Source organism: Rissa tridactyla, chromosome 2 (genome assembly GCF_028500815.1).
Source record: "Rissa tridactyla isolate bRisTri1 chromosome 2, bRisTri1.patW.cur.20221130, whole genome shotgun sequence".
Taxonomy (NCBI): Eukaryota; Metazoa; Chordata; class Aves; order Charadriiformes; family Laridae; genus Rissa; species Rissa tridactyla.
In genome coordinates, this window is record NC_071467.1 from 163446871 (window position 1) to 163465851 (window position 18981).

The following is an 18981-nucleotide window of genomic DNA, read 5'->3' on the forward strand; positions in this document are numbered from 1 at the left end:
TTCTGAAAAATATGATTGCACTGGGGGACTTGATGCATTTTTGATGCATGAAGCTCCATGGTCTCAGTTTTCGCAAACTTTCCTTGTGTCCATGGGCAGCACAGAATTTCTCAAGGTCACAAAAAACTGTGTTCTGTGAAGTCAGTCTTGACAGTTCTTAGGTCATATTCTCTTCTTAAATACAAGGCCTGTTCCTGTCATGTTAGGATTTTCATGGCCATTTTGAGGCCTATGTGTTATTAAATGGTGGACTTTTAAGGAATTTATCCAAGTCATACTGAGGTTAATGAGAACATTTTCAGTTTAGTGAGAAAGAAGCAAAAAGGGGAAAATTAACTGGGTAAAAAAGTCAGCTTTATATCAACAGCACGAGTAGGACTTTGAAAGCTGCTATCTCAATATCTTTGGAGCAAGAAGTAAAAGCCTCATTGTCAAAGACCGTAACATTTGTTAAATCAACAAGCCAAACAGCTTCAGATTTCTCTTGTAATTGCCCTCCTTTCCTTGCCACAATTCTTCCTGTAAAAAACACCTGCAAAAAATAAGGACAGTGGCTGCCAAACAGTGTGTTCATGCGGGGCTGCCGTTATAAAGTTACAGAAAAGCAGAAGAGACATCCTGTAACATGACAGCAGTGACATTGGTCCAGGCTCCCTGCACGTACAGATTCCTCTGTTCCAGTGACACATAAGCATGAGTACAAACTAAGATAGGTAATATATAGCCTCAGAAACCCACACAGTGGGGTGAATAATGCATGCAACTACTTAAAGTTGCTCTTAGAACATATTCCATTCCTGGCATTGCATCAAAGTTATACAGTTTTGGTAGTGTTGATGTTTGTTTATTTTAAATTCCGTGCTTTAATTCCCTGGAGAATTAAATTACCAGCAAATTCCAGTGTCAATTTATTTTGTTTATACCATTCTCAGGACGTGTCTGATTTACCCTGGTCAGTCTGGCTCCTTGTTTTCACTATTCTCCGTTTGCTTTGAGTGTATTTATTTAAGCATGGCCTTGCTACTAAAGGCTTTTCATGTTATATTTTTCCTCTTTGTTTTAACAACTTTTTCTTCCAAATATGAAAAAGTATATAAGGAAAAGTAAAAACAAACTAAACTAACCAAAATTTTAACAAACTGGGAGATACGAAACAAATGTTTTCTGTCATACAACCATGGAAGGCACTCCTAAAGTAATTTTTGGTAAAGCCACAAAGAGCTGATACTTCTTTTCACCAAGCATTCATAATGAAGCTCCGTATCAAACCTTTCTCATCAAAAAATGCAGGATAATTTCTCAGACACTGTGGAGAATTTCAGTCTGAACAATCAGAACTGGGAAGATTAATTGTTGTTTCCAAATGTTGATTGGGGTTTTTCCTTTCGTTCGCATGACTCAGTTCTGGTTTAATCCATGAAAAGCCTTACCCGTTGTTTGCCTTACCCATTGTTTACCCCGATACCTGGACGCCATCATCCTGTGGTGCATTGAGTTACATGCCTAACATCTGCCTGCTGTTTGTTCTCTTATCCTCTCCCAAAGGGAAAATTGCATATGTAATAGACTGTTTCTGTATTTATTTTTTTTTTCATTATTATTGATATTATGAGGGGAGAAGAGCTGGTTTTGTTTCTGCAGGAGGGGGAGGCTCATGTTTTCAGCCCCTATTCTATTAAATGTCAGAAGAGTGAGATTTGATTTTAAAGCAGGTCACACTTCAGATAGCTTGAACGACTGGTCACCATCAAGTATCAGCGTAACCTGCAGGCTCCCAACCAAAGTGTCAGTACAAGTACATGTGCTTTTATTGTGGCTTTCAGCCCTAGACATCTGTAGAAGCAGTCAGATTCTGACCAAGAGATGTCTGGAATGTGCATCCCTGGGTTGTTTGGGAGATGCCGTGCAGACGTCTTATCCCATTCTTCCCTGAAGAATACTCTTATATCACAGTCACGATCCTCGGCATCTCTCTGCACTGGCGGAAATAACATCTGTTAGCTCTCCCTGAGGGGAATAAAACTTTGATCTGATATTATAATCTGAATTCAGCAGTATATTGTGTTAACCCTCCAGCATCAGCTTTCCTCTGTGGTAGTGAGGCTGTGGGATACATTGGTTACCCTGTTTGGCTTTGAAGTGAGACATCCAGGGTAAATTCAGTAGATAAGAGGAGAGCATGGGCATTTCATCCCAAATTATTGGTGTGCTCTAAAACAATACCAAATGATTAGTACAGGAGATACTCTTTGAATGTTATTCCAGGCGGAGCGTTGTTCTGGGCCTGAACCAGTTCCTCTTGAGTTCCCGTTAACGCCATGACCCTTGGGTGAGGTTATAGTTGAACCAGATGGGTCAAATTTAGTTTTCATGTTGCTAATCTGATAAATTATAATTGAATCAGCAGCTAGAATCTGGATCACATCTGAATTACATTGTGGCAGGATAGTTTGGGGAAATGGTCATGCTGCATTGTCCGGACAGTTTTGTTTCTGTCTGTGAAGACAAGACTTGTTCAGCACCTGTGAGTGATGTTCCTCACTGTTTGACACCTATTCTTGTGCACATTCAATAGGTGAGAAAAGTTTTGAATCCGTCTCCATAGGAACAAACAGACGAAGACTGTTTCGGTCTACAAACAGCTCAGCAAACATGGTTTGAAAATAAACACAGGAGACAGGGCTTGTTATCAAAGTTACCTCGAGTCTTGCTTCAAAGTATCATTTTTTATTTAAGCTCTTTATTGAAAGCCCTTTGTAAAAAAGGCCAGTTCCTCACTGCATAGCACTTAGCAACATCTTAAGCTGTAACAGCAAAAAAGCTATCGGCACATGGTAGTATTTTCAGAGTCGAGTGTAGCTCAGAGCAGATTTCATTTGGTGTCTTTTGGCCTCTGTGGGGTCTCTGTGGATCCCTCTCGAAGCTTTAATCACCCCGGTCGTGCCTTGGCAAGACTACACAAAGCTAAGGGATGATCTGATGGCATCACTTGAAAAATCCAGCGGGGACAGAAGGTGGCGATTGTCCCTCCCACTTTCATTTGGTTGTTTTGGGGGTGATATTCTGAACCTCTGGCAGGGACAGCTGTCACCACAGGTGAGTGCCGGACTCAGTAGAATATCCCCATCTAGAACATATTCTGCTTTTAGCTTAAGATGTGAGGCTGTTGTGTATTCCTACTAAGTCTATGTGTACATAATGTGTATATACTTTTGTGTATTCCTACTAAGCTCTGGAATGAGGACGGTCTTTCTGCAATTTTTTTAATTTTTATTTTCTCAGCAAAATAAAAAAAGAAGGAAAAATTTCACAACAGCCCTCAGATAGTCACTTCCTTTGTGCTGAATGCTGCATGAATTCATATTTTGGTTTTGTTTTACACTTAATTGACTTGCTCAGCAAAAGGACTGAGCTGCCGTACCTTTGCTGACACATTATTTCCTTGGTGACAGAAAGAATGTGGCACTCGGGCAACTAATTGCTGTCTCCTCCCCCTCACCAATGTCTTACTACAGTGCACATGCATTCTGAGACTGATTTTGAAAACAGATATAAATAGTTTACACTGGAAATGAAATAGCTTAGTTCTCAGAAGATGTGGGCCATGAACTTGCAAACCTGAGGAATGCCACCGACAAGGGTGCAATTCAGGCAGTGAATGACTCTGACTGTACAGTAAGTTGACTCACTTCGGCCCACTGAGGTCACTGGAGAGCATCATCCTGATTTCACCACGTCATAGAGTCATAGAATCATAGGGTTGGAAGGGACCTCTGGAGATCATCTAGTCCAACCCCCTGCCAGAGCAGGGTCACCCAGAGCAGGTGGCACAGGAACGTGTCCAGGCGGGTTTGGAATGTCTCCAGAGATGGAGACTCCACCACCTCTCTGGGCAGCCTGTTCCAGGGCTCTGCCACCCTCACAGTAAAGAAGTTCCTTCTCATGTTTAGGTGGAACTTCCTATGCTCAAGTTTGTGCCCCTTACCTCTTGTCCTGTTGCTGGGCACCACTGAAAAGAGCCTGGCCCCATCCTCCTGACACCCACCCTTTAAGTATTTAGAAGTGTTGATAAGATCCCCCCTCAGTCGTCTTTTTTCCAGACTGAAAAGACCCAAGTCCCTCAGCCTTTCTTCATAAGAGAGGTGTTCCAGTCCCCTAATCATCTTGGTAGCCCTTTGCTACACCCTCTCCAGGTCTTGGTCCAGATCTTTGTCATCTGCCTTGATTCGAAGACACATTTGGTGGCAAATGCAGGATCGATACCTTCTTTGCATTCAGTGTTGGTCACATTCCTGGAGTGGGCAGCTGAGCAGTAGCAGCCAGTACACAGCCAGGAATTAAAAACATGAATTAAAAATGTGGAAGGGTTTTGTGCACATGTGTGTGGACTCACTTGGGAACATTGTTCTCAGTATACATCTTTAGTGTTATGCTGAAGAAAGAACGAGGGCAGAGAAAAAACAAAACCTCAGCACAGGAGGAGCAAAACATTGCCGTTAAAGCGAGCCATTGAATATTTCGAAGGAACAAAGCTCAGGAGCAAAGATAAATGCTAAATGAAATGATTCAGTCTCAGAGTCACAGAGTTCCTATTCAAAGGCCTGCCTGTTTAGGAGTGTGCAAATTGCCTAGTAACAGCTGCGACTGAGCATTCTGGTTATATAGGGTTAATTTCCTATTTTGGGGATTCCCTGCAGTCTTTACAACACAAAGGTGCTTGTTCTGAGTCAGCTGCTTCTGAGGACTCTCTGTTGCCTCGAAGGGACTGGAGGAAGGGTAAGGAGACTGACCTCCAAATTGGGCACCTAAAATTAGGGGGCGCAAGTACCTCAGTTCCGTTCCTTTCCCTTTGAGAAGATGTGAGTCCCCCAAATGAGTCCATCCTAGTCTCTCTAAGGTTCTTTGGGTGGTTGAGGGGTGTTGGGTTATCTTTCCAATGACCTGGTTAACTGATGGATGTAAAATGGTCACTTTCATTTCTAGGTGGCAAGGAGCTGTCATTGACTGGAATGGCACAGAACCAATCTTGTGACTGACCTGACCTGCACTTTATTTGTAAAGACAAAAAGGAAATGACTGAATTAGCACATTCTTATTCCCACCAATACAGGAAATAGGACAAGAGTTGTGCAGTTTACGATGAGGAAGAATGACATGGTTTGCAGGCTGGAAGAGTGTCACCTCAATCACCTTGTGCTTCAGATATTTTGCTTATAATATAAACAACACTTACGTAAATTCCTTGTAACTGCCTTTAACATACAGCTTCTGAGAGCAGACTGAGTTTCCACCACCAACTCAAGGTTACAGATGAAGCAGTGAAGTCGTCAACGTCCCCTTGAGGTCTTTTTCTGGACCCACTCTGTATCCTGCAATTGTTTCAAAGCATCTGATGAAAGATGCTGAACCCAGATTTCTGACACTGTACATGCCTTCTCTGTACTGCCTAGTTCTTCCCCTACAAAACTCCAGTGCAAGTATAAAATATCATCCAAGAAACAAATATTCACTTCTTTACCCGATACTAGTAAGTCTCGTTTTGCGCTAAACAGATTGGTAACCGTATGGGCTTTTCAGATAAAGCCTGACCTATACAAAGTTCTTGTAGTGTCATAACATTTGCAGTCCTTGCAGTCCTTATGGTTTTGTGTTACCAGAATAAAAATAGTACTAGTACGTTCCTTATACTGGGTGCCACTGGTGCCTCACACTGGGTGCCTCACACTGATGTAGCTCATTTTTCTTTCTGGATGAGAGAAATCTGTTTCAGTATCTTTACATTTATACCATTGTAACTACTTATACACTATGTTTATGTACACCAGAGTAATAGATAAGACCTGTGGTTGGCTTCTTCAAGAAAACAGAAGAGCTGTTAGGTTTGAAATTTAAACGGTGCCTATCTGTGATAGATACCGCTTTTCATGATTAAGTAAAGTCCATGTACTAGAATGATGTATTGTGGAGATGTATCACGAGGTATCGAAGCAGCAGTTTGTACTCTGAAATAAATTCTTTAAGTGACATATTTTGACAACAATTTACCAAAATTGGAACAAGTTACTGAACTGAAGATTGGAAAAAATGCCTTGGAAAAAAGGCAGATAAATGGTATTTCAAGAATTATTCCTCTCTCTTGAGAGTGAGTATTTCATGAGACTTTATTTAATAAAGAACTTTTACTTTCTGGTATTTATCACCTTCTTCCTAGTCAGTATGCAAACTCCGCTGAGTCCTGATAAACTAGTTGCTATTTCCAAAATCAATTTCCAACAAAAATTCAATGTCCTACTGTGCTTAGCGTGGAGATACCAATCTGACTGTGCAAACACAAATCTCAGGGAATTAGCACTTGAGCTAGATTTGGAAACCAACCTGAATATAAGCCACAATGGAGTACCAGGAAGGTTTAGATAGTCTTTGAATGAACATCTGTCTCCCTCTTTGCTTCCCATTCACATCAAACTATATGCACTAAAGCATCTCAGAGTTTCAGTCATTTTAATTTTATTTAATTCAGTGTAATGTAATTTGTTTGGTTTAGATCAGATAGATAGGCAAATTTCTTTAAACTTTGTGAGATTAAGATCTCCCATTCAGCCTTGGAGGCATGAGATTTGAGCTCTGCTACAGGGATGTTACGTGGCCTTTGGCAAACTCTTTCGTCTTCGTGTGAAAAGGAATATGTTTGTACTGTACAGCTATAGGTGGACTCAGTATACTGCCTTTTAAGATACACTCGTCATCCACGCTTCAAACACTGCAGTTTCCCAGGAGGAGCTCAGTGTGAGCTTTGGTGCTTCTGGCAGTGGGAGATCCCAAGCATCCAAAGGTCCCCCCAGATCCAAAGCCTTTGTTCCTCTTGAAATTTCTAAGAACTGTAGTCCACGCTTTGTTTCGTGAAGCAAATACAGTTTGATTTTCCCACCTACCTCACAGGGCATCTATAATGTAAAATAAGACTTTTTGCAGAAGACATTTGGACAGAAAATAGTGTGGATATGAGAAATGGAGGAAGGTTTTTGGAACCAGGTTTAACAAAAAATTCCTTTCTGGATTTTTCAGTCTAGTAAACCTACACCAGTTACTTTAAAGCACTGCTTTAAAGTATGTCAGTTTGGAGATAACCTTCCACCCCCTGATAAAAGAGCAGCAAAGATAAGTGTTCATCTGGGGAAGGAGGGAGCTGCCTTGTGACAGGCCAGATTTCATCTGACTAAAATACAGATATCTACGGTGCAGATGTGTTCAGAGGAGCTGTTTTCTGTTGAGGAGGGTAATATCAGGGTGTGATGTATATTTGCTTTAGGATGAGAAGAACTGTGCCCCAGACTGTGGGTTGAGACGATGAGTATAAAGGGAGCCCAAGAGGATTGTCCCAAATGGATTTCACCCATGAAGATATTAGAATTTTTTCAGGATATAAGAAAGAGTATAGATTATTGAATAGGTCTTGGAAATAGATTGTGTTTTATGGTTTATCTTGGAGGGTAAATGAAGATGAGGAGAGACTGAACTCTGACCCTCTCTCTAAAACAGGCTGCAAAGAACTTTGAGACTCCTTCATCACTGGTTATGGAGAGTACTTTTGTTGAAACTTAATTTCTATGACAACAGAACCTCAGTGAGACAGAACTTTTTTACCCATTATCTGTGATGTGCCCACGTGTATTTGTTCTGCAAAGTCCACTGCCCACCTGTTATCTATTTAAGGTGAACTGACTGCAGATTCATCTGTGCCCTCACTTGCAAAGGCAGAAATAAAGTACTTGGACCAGTTCACCAAACCACCACCTGTGTAGGGTATTCCACCAAGCTGGAGCACTGAGAATCTCAGCATTGCTCAGGTCCTTCCACCACCCTTGCTCCTGGAGCCTGAAAGCAGTATTTTCCTTCACCAGGGTTCAGTGGAAGTGCCCTTACTAGGCAAGAGAGATGTCTCTTGTGGTTTGGTAGGACATCCTTCCATAAGGAGGAGACATACAACCAGAACATCCATTTAGATCTAATTCTGCTGCAGAAAAATGCCAGAGCGTTACCTCGGCCACTGTCTGCATCAACAAGAAGACTTGCCTATTTTTGTTCAGTATAAAGTACTAGAAGTTATTTCCCTTAAGACGTAACGGGGCTTTTTGAGTCAATCAGACAAGGCAATGCAAAGTGTTATACGGCAATGCAAAAACCTTCGCACAGGACTGTGCAGAATCATATCCTCTTCCAGCAGCATGCATCTATTTTTTTAAATTATGTTTTCCTCTTCATTGTTTCTTCTTTTCTTTTTCATTGCCCAATGAATGCGACTTCCTGAAATGAACAAAGCAGCAAACATTTGATAATTGAGCATTAAAATACACCGGTGGCATTTAGCACTTGGTCTGCATGTATGTCTTAAAATCATTCTCTTTTCTTACATGATATAAAAAATAAACCCTGTGCTGAAAATCTACCCCTTAGCTAACAGCAGAGATGGCATGTTGTGTATGTAGATCTAAGCAGAAGTACTATTTTGGTAAGGTGTCATATATGTCACCTTTGTACAAAATGTATATTTAACTTTGTCTTGTACAGAATGTCCCGTGCAAATAAAACATTTAAACCTATGGTAATAGTAGCAGCTCAGATTTCCTCCTCTTTTTTTTTTTTTTTTTTTTTTTAATAATTCATTTACTAGTGTAAATTAATCTGGGAGGTTATATTATAAATGTTTCATGGACCTCATCAGGTAAGGGGAAGAATAACGAAAAGTTAAGCCTCCTCTTCTGCGAGCAGAACCGCGGTGCGGTGGGAGTGGGATGAAGTAGCCCACACTGACCTCAGTGGTGTTACCCCAAGGCAGCTACAGGTGCTTCAGCCAAGCAGTCTGAAGCTAGTTTAAAGGGTGAGGTCCTCTCTGACTCCATGTACACGCGTCCACCATGTCCTGCTTGAAGCCTACCCAAGCCGTATTGAAAACTGCAAAGATCTCATTCCTTGTCGTTGTTTAGTCTGATGTGAATCGCATCGTCCTGACGGAAATCAGGGGAGAGGCACTCACGTTGCAGAGTTTCACTGGGAGTCTGGGCAGGATGGGTACGTGCACACACCAAGTAGGTTTCTTATCCATCTGCAGGTCTACTCTACAGCAGAAAAAACTGTTTTATTATTATAGCAGCAACCACTTGGGAAAAATTCATCATTGCAGGTAAAATTCTATGATTCTAAATTCAGACTTAATTTAATGAAGCTCCTGGTGTTTGTTTTCCTACGTATCTTCCCTTATTATACTAGTCAAATTTGGGAAGACTTTGAGATATGCTGATTTACTATCATGAACGTGTCTCTGCTGTCACTCTGTGTTTTGTTCCCAGGCAGAGCAAAATTGTCGACTTGAGACCGTTGTTTTCAAGTCTTCGCTTTTCAGAGGCAGATGTCTGTCTGGTTCTGTTCCCAATATATCTAATGAGCTAATGTGAAATGGCAGGAAATGGTCACTTTAAAAATCCGAGGAAAGCTGAAGAGCTTGGAAAAATGACACAGCCATAAGCCAAGCTTTTCAGAAGTGCTAAGTGGTTTAGGAGGAGGTCTAAAGATTCAATTGTTGAAGTACTTGAAGAAGGCACGATTGTCGGATGGTGGTTCGGAGCTCCATTACACCACGAGGACCTCAAATCACTCTTTGTTTCTGAAAATGTTGGTACCAGTATTTTGAAGAAGTAAAATAGTCAGTTCTTCAGAGTGCCTATGTGATTTGGGGTGTGATTACAAAACCGTAATGTTGTACAAAATATAGATTTACATTGTTTTGGAAACTGTGTTTCATTTTCCTGTCCCAGAGTAAATTTACTGTGGAGGAAACTGCCCTGAATTATTTCACATTGACCACTCCTGGTGTATGGACAGTTATGGTGGAGTAGGTGACAAAAAGTTAAACCCACAACAAAGTTTGTCTCGTAATAATTTATCTCTTCAGTTCATGTTTGTAGATACATAAAACTTAGGAAACAAGCACCAAAGCCTTATGACTGATGTACGTTGTTTTCTTTCACTGTTCATCCATAAGATCATGCAGGAAACGGGGAGGTTTCTTCATGGAGAGAAAATGATTGCTCCTGCATGTCCATATGATCCAGGGCCCAGTCTGCTGCATAACCTAAGGAAAACTCATCCCATTAAGAACACTTTGTATATACTAGCACTCTTCATTTATTTGTTTTCATTGGCTAAAGATAATAAATTCAACATTTGCTCTGAAATGAGGAAGCAGTTTCTCCTTAGGAGCTTTGTTTATAAAACTAGAGAAGGAAAAAGGGCATTTTCAATCAGATATTTTTATTTGTCATTTCAACCAGGGTGGAGAGGCATTGTTGTTAGAGTGGAAAGCAACCTATTTTTTGTGCCGTCCCTCATTAACAATAGTTGTTGACTATATCAACATGGAGGCAAGCACCGATTTTTAAAAAGAAAAACCCTCTCAAGTATGCAAAGTGACCTTTTTCTAAGATAAATATTTATCAGTAGTCCGAGATTTCAAGTTTCTTCTGCGGTGGGTTTTTTTATTTTCCTTTTTTTCTTGAAGGAATTATGCTAAACCGCAACAGTTGACACTTCATGGAAGTTGTGCTAAAGGTACAACCGCTTACTATTCAGAAGAATGGAGACATTGAGATTTTTGTCAGAGCCTTGAACTGGAGTGCTATTTCTTTGACCTCTAGCTCTTGGCACCTAGGTGAGGGTTAGCTAGGTGTGTGGTTTCCATGGCACCGTACACATTACTTGTTGTTCACAGCATGCTTTACCTCGCATGTCCTCGCTCTGCACAGGTTAAAATGTCTTATAGCAACTCACAGATCTGGGTGCCTCCTTTTTAAAGGCACATTTGAGAAACCTGAGAGCATTTTTGAAAAAATAAGAGTATAACTAGTTGGCTGTAGACAGTCTGAGATGAGGTGGACCTGCGCAGAGACTAGATTCAGACACTCAGAGATAATAAACCTGGAAGCAGCAATGTGACATTAATAAGGCTCTGAAGCTGAACTTGTAAGAACTCATTCTTTTTTAGAGGCTAATTGGCTGAGATGCAACAAGGCTAATTCGTTCAGATGCCACACATTTCATTTTTGCACCTAGTCCCTGCACTGCTTACTGGGAGATGTTTGTAACACAATTAACTTGATGAACCAATGGCTATAAAGGCACTGGAAAGTAGTGAGCATACACAATCTCAAAATAAAGGTCTTTGGTGTGTTTGAAAGTGGTCATCCCAAACCAAAAACTTCCAACATTGTCAACTAGTCTCGGCAATAGTTCTTCTGCTCAGGTGGCCTCCTGCTGTAGGAAGTTTAGTCTCGTCTGCGAACCTCAGGCAGGATCCATCTATCTAGTCAGTGGTGTCTACAGGGTAGGTATCTCCATGTAAACCAGTGACCCAGGTCTATCTTTACAGCCAGGGGTGAGTAATAGGCACAATTTGACTTGAGCCACCTGACCTCTTTTCGGTGCCTACTTAAGCATTTTTCACTTCCCCGCCTGCTGCTGGCTGGATCTCCACTGGTTATACTGACTGCGGGGAGGCTGGGATGACTGCTTCAAACAAATCCCGTTGTGTGCGAATGACAAAGTCAGAAAAGAAGGAGGATGTGTTTACAGACCCACGTATTTGACAAAACAAGTGAATGAGAAGATGGGTTAGAGAGTCCTCCTAGCTCCTGCACCATTCTTACCCCTGTCTTGCACTTCACATCTTCCACCTGTGAGCTAGAGAAGTGTATACTTGTGAAAGAAATCACAGGAATGAGCAGCAGGAATTTGCCAGCGTTTGAAGAAGGTGCTGCTGATAAAATTTGGTTGCTCACTGGGGCGCACAGGAGGCATATCAGAGTCGAGGCCTGGAAGGTGTCCTAGACATGAGATTTTTTGTAAGCATGGATTTCTTGCGTAAAAGCACTAGGACCATGTCACAATCCTAAATCCTGATAAAGCACCCAAGATATCTGTACCTTGTGTGTGGGTTCTGCTTATTTTCTTATCATTATCTTATCATTTGGCAAGGACTTCCAAATTAATCTAAGAAATATTCTGGGCATTTGTAAAAATACCCTGTGCAATGGAATTTAGCAAATATTTATTAATTGACAAAACACCAGCAAAGAATGTGTAACCAAAAAAGAAAGAATAAAACCGTTCAGCTCCTCTCTGTACAATGCACAAAGAATATCAGGTTAAAAGTTACATTCCGCAAACATACCTTTTGCTGAGATGTACTTGGGTTGCTAAGTGGTGTGGATACGAGCCAAGGTCTCCAGACCTTGAATTCTGGATCATTGCTGCAGGGAGCGTGGAAAAATCTAGCTCCTGGCTAAGGGAAGGGAGTGGCCCACAGTCTCCACCTGTGCGGATCTGGGTGGCACAGTTCCCCTGGGGACGTCCGGGTTTCCGCACGGGTATTTCCAAGGGGGTGTTAAATCCCCAGCTGAAGATCGCAGCTGCCGAGTAACCACTCAGTCACCTGTGCGTGTGACATGGGTCACGTTACTGAAGTTTTGGTAGGGATTAAAACCTAAACATTAAAAAGGCGTCATCGTAAGTGGGGGTGGAAGGTGCAACAGTAAATTCATTTTGGTAACCCAAGTAAAAAGAAAAAATCCACCTTCAGCATGGAACATGAAAGAGCCTACAAGTCATTTTACTCTAGAGGTACAGGACAGGAATCACTGATTTTTGTTTTATTCAGGTTTTTTTATTCTTTGTGATACAGTTTTAGGCCTACACTTAATTTGCTTTATTAAGTCATAGAATCATAGAATCGTCTAGGTTGGAGGGGACCTTTAAGTTCATTGAGTCCAACCGTTAACCGAACACTGCCAAATCCACCACTAAACCATGTCCCTCAGCACCACGTCTGCCCGTCTTTTAAATACCTCTTCTGGAGAAAAACATACTAAAGGCCAAACACATGCAAAGTGCAAATCAGCTAAATACTGTTTTCAGTGTGTTCCATATTTTTATTTATCTCATATGGAAGATAACTGTCTTCCACGCTATTAAATTTTGGCTGAGAAGAAGGTTCACTGTTTTTGTCTTTATGTCTTATTGCCTATGATACATCTTCGTATTCCTGTTTTTAAGTGGCTGTAATATATTGTTGATATGATTTCAAATCTGCTGTCATATGTTGTTTGCGTCTGGTTAATAGAAGTAAAAGGGAAAAGGATCACAATAGCAAATTGCGGCTGGTAAATATCAGCCCTAGATAGTGTGACAAATGAGTAATGCTTTGCAATGGCGTGTGAAGAAAGCTGCTCTTTTACGAGCACTTCAATACAGCACAGTTTTATTATGACTGACATCCTTCTTAGGGCTGGATTCCTATCACGCACGATATCCTTCCTGAGTCGCTCTTGGTCAAGTCAGTCCTGTAAGAAACAATCGGGTTTTATTAAAGTTATGATTCCAGTTTGCAAACCTGGCAAATAGAATACACACACTAGAATCTGCTCTGCTTTCGTTGGTATTATTTTTCAGGAGTTTTCAATGTCAGTAGCAGACGGATATAGTAGGTGAAAAATCTGAAAATCAGGCTTTTTTTTTTTTGTTTGCAGTATGAAATATAGCTATGAATACCCAACTGTTTAGTCACCCAAGAGAGAAAATAAGTGTCTCGCAGCTGCATGCCGTATGCTTTGAGAGATACATGTGTGCATGAGTAGCAGAGGGCACAGAAAGAGGAACTAGAATGAAAATTAATACATTTCTTTTAATTTTGGGTGGAATTTTTTAGGTTTTATGCAATGGTGCTAAGGCAGCCTCTAATTTTTAGCAGAACAGTGAGAAAAAATACAGGGAAGCGTCCTGAAGAGTGAGAGACTAAACATCCATGAGACCAGGGCAGGAGCTCTTCGAGCCTCCTCCTTTTGCACCAGCCCAGGTTTAATTTCTTCTAACAACTTGTGCTTTCCGAATACACATTGCCCCAGTGCTTCCTCCTTGTGAGTTTTCTCAACTGTTAGGAGCAATGAAAGGCACTCCATAACTTATGGTAGAAAAAGAGCATTGATTTTTACTCCCTCCTTGCTTGTTTTGTCCACTTCGCATATCTCTAATGTGTAACTGAATTAGGAAGCCTCTTTGTTTTGTGGATTCTGGCAGCAAAATGTCAGTATGGCCTGAGAGGAGAAGGGTGATTTATGGGGTTTCCAGGACGCAGGGAACAGGTGACTTTTGCTTAAAGGAAAAATTATGTTCCTTGCTTAAAAAAATAATCAAGTAGAAGTAAAGCCAAACAGAGAATATAAGTTATCTACAATCGTTCCAGAAAGAGTTTCCTACAGAACAACCATTACAAGTCATTGTAAGTCTCTTGGGAACAGCAGTCAAAAACATCAGCAGTTAATTACTAGAACTTCCTAAATCAACCTTCTTTGGCATGACATGAAGTGAATGAAAGCAATAAAAGCAAGGAAGTGCATTGTGCTTTGTCCTGTCCAACTCCTGTTCGGACAGGCGTAGGTCACAAGCACAAATGTAACCAGGCATGAATTGTTGTTTTTTATTTTAATTCCTGGCCTTGGGTTAAATTAAATCAGCATGCTGGAAAGGCCAAGGTGAAATGTAGGGCCGGGTCTTCAGACTGCGTAAATCCTTTGACTTCACTTGAGTTGTACCATTGACACACCTTCAGAGCATCGTCCCTGCTCTAGTAAAGCATCAAAGGGTACGGAGAAAGCATGCCCTACAACGGCTGGTAAAACAGAAAGAAACTGAACAATCTGTTCTTATTGGGGTCTTCAAAGTATTAGTTTTGGGGAATATATGTTGGGGTGCTGCTGAATTTAATGATACACATCTCTGGGAGGTGGAGATCTTTCTTTGCCTTGTCCCTGTTGTGGTCGGTCCTGGGGGAAGCAGAAGGGTCGCGCAGATTCTGTGGCTGCTGGCATGAGTCTGGAAGGAAGAGATTATGTACCCACATATTTGTTACCGGGTTTATGAAAGGGAAAATGTTTCCTATGGACCCTGCTTCAAAATTGACTTTGCTTTAAAACCAATCTGCAAAATCTAGAATATCTGCTTGATAAAGCAGAGTTACTGCTGCTTTTCACCAATCTCTTAATTCTTGCCTTTATATCTCGCATTGGGGTGGAGAAGATGTTTCATCAGCTGATTTGGTGAGTCCTCCAGGGAAAAGAAGTTTTGAGTGGGAATGTGAATGGGGCAGAGTTGCAGGCATCACACATCTTTGACTCAGAGCGAATGAAAAGGAAACCCGGAGGAAAGAGTAGTGTCTTAATTGGAGGGAAGGAGCCAAGGGAAAGGCACACAATAACAAATGAGACAGAAGCTTACAGCTTACAGTCAGGAAGAGTTTTATAGGATCTCATAACCTTCACAGATGTGGGTGAGGAGAAGCTGGTGATTGATATAGGGTAGCTGAAAGGAAGAGCGCACAATGAGACGTTGGCCAGACAGGGTTCCCCAGACCTTGGGAACTTAATGCAGCCTGGGAAATGGGAAGCAGCAGAGCATGATATTTTTGGATCAGTGGGTGGGCAAATCGTGCGAGGTGCCATGCCAGGGCTGACCAGAAGAGCAATAAACTGGGCAGCAGGCAGGATGCTTCCCTAATCCATTAGCATATGTAATTAAGAGCTAATCACCATAAACACAAAGGCTCATCAAGGAGCTGAGGAACCACAATAGGTGGAGGAACCCTAATAACATTAGTGCCAATGGAATGAATACTCTGACTCTGTTGGTCCTGGGGGTACCCAGGGAGGATGATCAGCCCATGGTCAGGGCTGAGACCCACTGGGACAGCCTGGCTTGGCTTGGCTTGGCTTGGCCAAAGGAATGCTTCCCAGGTGGCCTTGAAAGCTGTGGGGTTCACTGCCTTCACAGGAACAGGACTCATAGAGGGATGCAAGAGAGGAGCATTGGAGGATTGTGTAAATCTTATTGCGGGATGTTTTTAAAGGAATTATGAGAGTGTGTGAGGCTTATTATAGGATGTTTGGGGGAAGGACCAATCAATGTGGCTTGGGGAGGAGCAAATGTGGGAAAACAGAGGGATAAGGGGATAAAAGCAGTCAAACGTATAAACGAGGGCTGGCCATGCTCTGTGCTTGCTCAGCTCATTCTGTCCTGTCTCCTTATTAAACTCCATTTCCAAACATTTTCCTGGGTGAGGGGGTCCCAATGCTGCATGCACGTGTGTGTATGAGGTCCGAACGCCAGCAGCCAGAGAAGGGGCTGTGGCTCGCAGGGCTCATGTGCTTGTGGGGCCAGGAACTGGAGAGATCAGGGTATGTGAGTGTTTCCCTAAGGAACCACAGTCCTCTGCACAGGTGGTTGTGCACTTGGGATTACCTAATTTGTTAGTGAACTTCAAACCAGACTAGCTGGTGAGAAGGGCAAGAGATCCAGGACCTGGGTGTGGGAGAGAACATGGCCCTGGGGCCAAATACTGGAGGCACCAGAGGGTCATCAAGTTGGCTACTGGAGGGTCTGTAGGTCTGGAGCAGCTACTGGAGAGATTGTGAATGTGTGTACACGCCTGTGGGGAACCCATGCCAAACCTCACAGCTGGCTGAGCCAAGGGACGTGGAGCTATGGCAGCCTTGCATCCACTGGGCTCTTGGGCCCAGCTGCCTCTACCATCCATCGTCCTGACCTGTGGTCTCCCCAGTTGTTGTCCATCTGATCCTCACTGAACCTTGGTGTTTATGGCGATTAGCTTTTAATCACATAATGTGACATAAGCCAATAAGAGAGAGACCAAACTTTTGGGTACAGATTTTAAGCTATTAAAAAAAGGAAATAATTTTGAAGTTAATACTTTTTGGGGATTTTAACAGCACTACTGGACACCTGCAACCCTCTGAGGCCTTTCTGTGCTCTGAATCTATGGGATGGGATCTTGTTCCTCCATCAACCAAAGTTCCTGAAAGGGGTTGTAGGACATAGTGTGTTGAGTTCAGCAACTGGGGGAAACCTCCTTTGGTCCTTCATTTCACTGTAGGCATATGTGAAAGTCACATGCTCACCACTCTTCTTCTGAGAAGGTTTCAAATTTTCCCTTCCATGAGGTTGTCTCTCTTACTTCTTGCTTATTAAACAATTCGGATGATTTTTTTCTCCATGTCTCTACAGATCTGACTTCTGTACAAAGGACCAATGGGTTTCTGATTTAATATTTCCTAGCATCCTTTCTATAATAAAGGTGAACTGTTATGAAATGCCATACCAGTGTGTTGTGCCTTGCATCCAATATTAATCACAAATCCAAAATTAAATGTCAGGTGCCTGAACTAGAATTTTATTATTGATTCTTAACTCCATGGCACCCCAGTGAAACTCTGGCTAATACCGGCTTCTGTTTTGCTGTGCTTTTTAATGGCATGTAATACAAAAAGATTCTCCTTACCAGAAAAGATTCAACATCTAAACATATCCAATTTATATCATGGATAACTTTAATCCGTGATCAAAATCCAAAGTGAAGCCACTGGCCATGGTCTTACAGTAATCGCACATCTACTCTTCTGTTCTTCATGTTCAGAAATTTTTTATGCTTAGTTGTGGTTACCTGCTGCTTACTCATCTGTGGTTTGTGCTTTTCAGTTTATTGCTAAGGATTTTGAAAATAAAGGACTTCGTTTTTGAATGAACAAGCTAAACGTCTAATGAACATCTTGATCATAGTTTCCTAGGCAGGCTCTTACACGCATGGACGGTTGTTGTGCTAAGTCTCTGCAAATCATACAAAAATTTTTAGTGTGAAAAGAGAGAAAAAATGGAGAAACAAACCATGCAGGTAGGGAAAGTGATAGTTATCCACAAGATTTTACCAGTTTCTGTGCCAAAACCATGGCTATCATGTTTCTTGTAATTGTTGCTATGTTTAAAAACAAATGTTCCTTCAGGTTTAAGTAAAATTGCATTTTGTTTACTGCAGAGCTAATCTGTTTTCCATTGTATATGAAAAATGGAGCAAACTGAGTGAAGGAAATTTGCTTTTTCATCTTCTCATGAAAGACATATGGTCATCTTGTGCTGTGAGTGTGTGTGTGAAGTGGCGGTCTGGTCTGGAGCACCCTTAACACAGACTGATACCTGAATGACATCATTTTGCTAAAAGCCATTTTCCTCTTGAGGTGGAAGCTGTAAATTTAAATTTTATTCTTGAAATGTTATGTCTGAACTAATCGCCTTACACATCTCTTAGGGTCAGATGAACAGATGCCTCCTCCTGACCTTTCACAGCTGCTTTAGCAAAACACAAATACACTTCTGAAAGTGGAGCACAGCACACAAGATGAATCATGACTTCAGAGGATGCTTCAAGGGATCCTCTACTTGCAACTGTACAGAGGGGTTTTTTAATTCTCCCCCGTTCTGTGCATGGGTCATAGCCGGTGGCATCTGTGTGCAGACCCTAGGCTGGTGGAAAAAAAAATAAAAATAAAATTGCAAAAATCAAGTGTAATCAATTTTCTGGGCTTTTTCTCCATCCTCTTTCTGAGCTTGCAGAGGGTTTAACTGCTTGTTCCAGCTTCAGGATCCACGTCATTTACGCACGAGAAGGCCTTTACGATCTCAGGCCTCAGCAGGCTGTTTTCCAGCTGAGATATTTGAGCAGTTCCAGTGCAGTGTGTAGGAAACGGCCTCTGGTGACATTATCCTGCTCTCAGTGCCAGTGCCAGCATGTGCCAGAATGATTGCTACTATAACAAATAAACTAAGCTGTGCTGCCGTTGCCCTTTGTGTAAATTAGGAGCGGGAACTGTGAATGCCCCTAACGTCCTCCAGAGCTGAAGTATAAACCTGCTGTTTTATCTAAAAGTAACCTGTGGCATCCCTACTTAAGATGGCGCATGTCTTCAGAATGCACCCATGTTGTAAGTGGCACTACAATTTATTATTAACTTTTTAATATTTGATGAAAAGGCCCAGTTTATTAAGCTCGGGGAAGGAAGCAAGAGAAAAAGGCATCTGAAATTAACAGAG

The 18981-nt window shown here is 41.7% G+C and overlaps 1 protein-coding gene across 2 annotated transcripts in view; it reads left to right on the plus strand.

Annotated features, from left to right (window-relative positions):
* Positions 1-8591, plus strand: part of MINDY4 (MINDY lysine 48 deubiquitinase 4) — an 81737-nt gene extending 73146 nt beyond the window's left edge. For both annotated transcript variants that reach the window (XM_054192667.1, XM_054192669.1), the window contains exon 18: positions 4984-8591. In XM_054192667.1, the coding sequence (XP_054048642.1) occupies positions 4984-5032 (49 nt within the window). In that variant the 3' untranslated portion in view covers positions 5033-8591. The remainder of the gene's footprint in view (positions 1-4983) is intronic.
* Positions 8592-18981: the final 10390 nt, after the last annotated feature.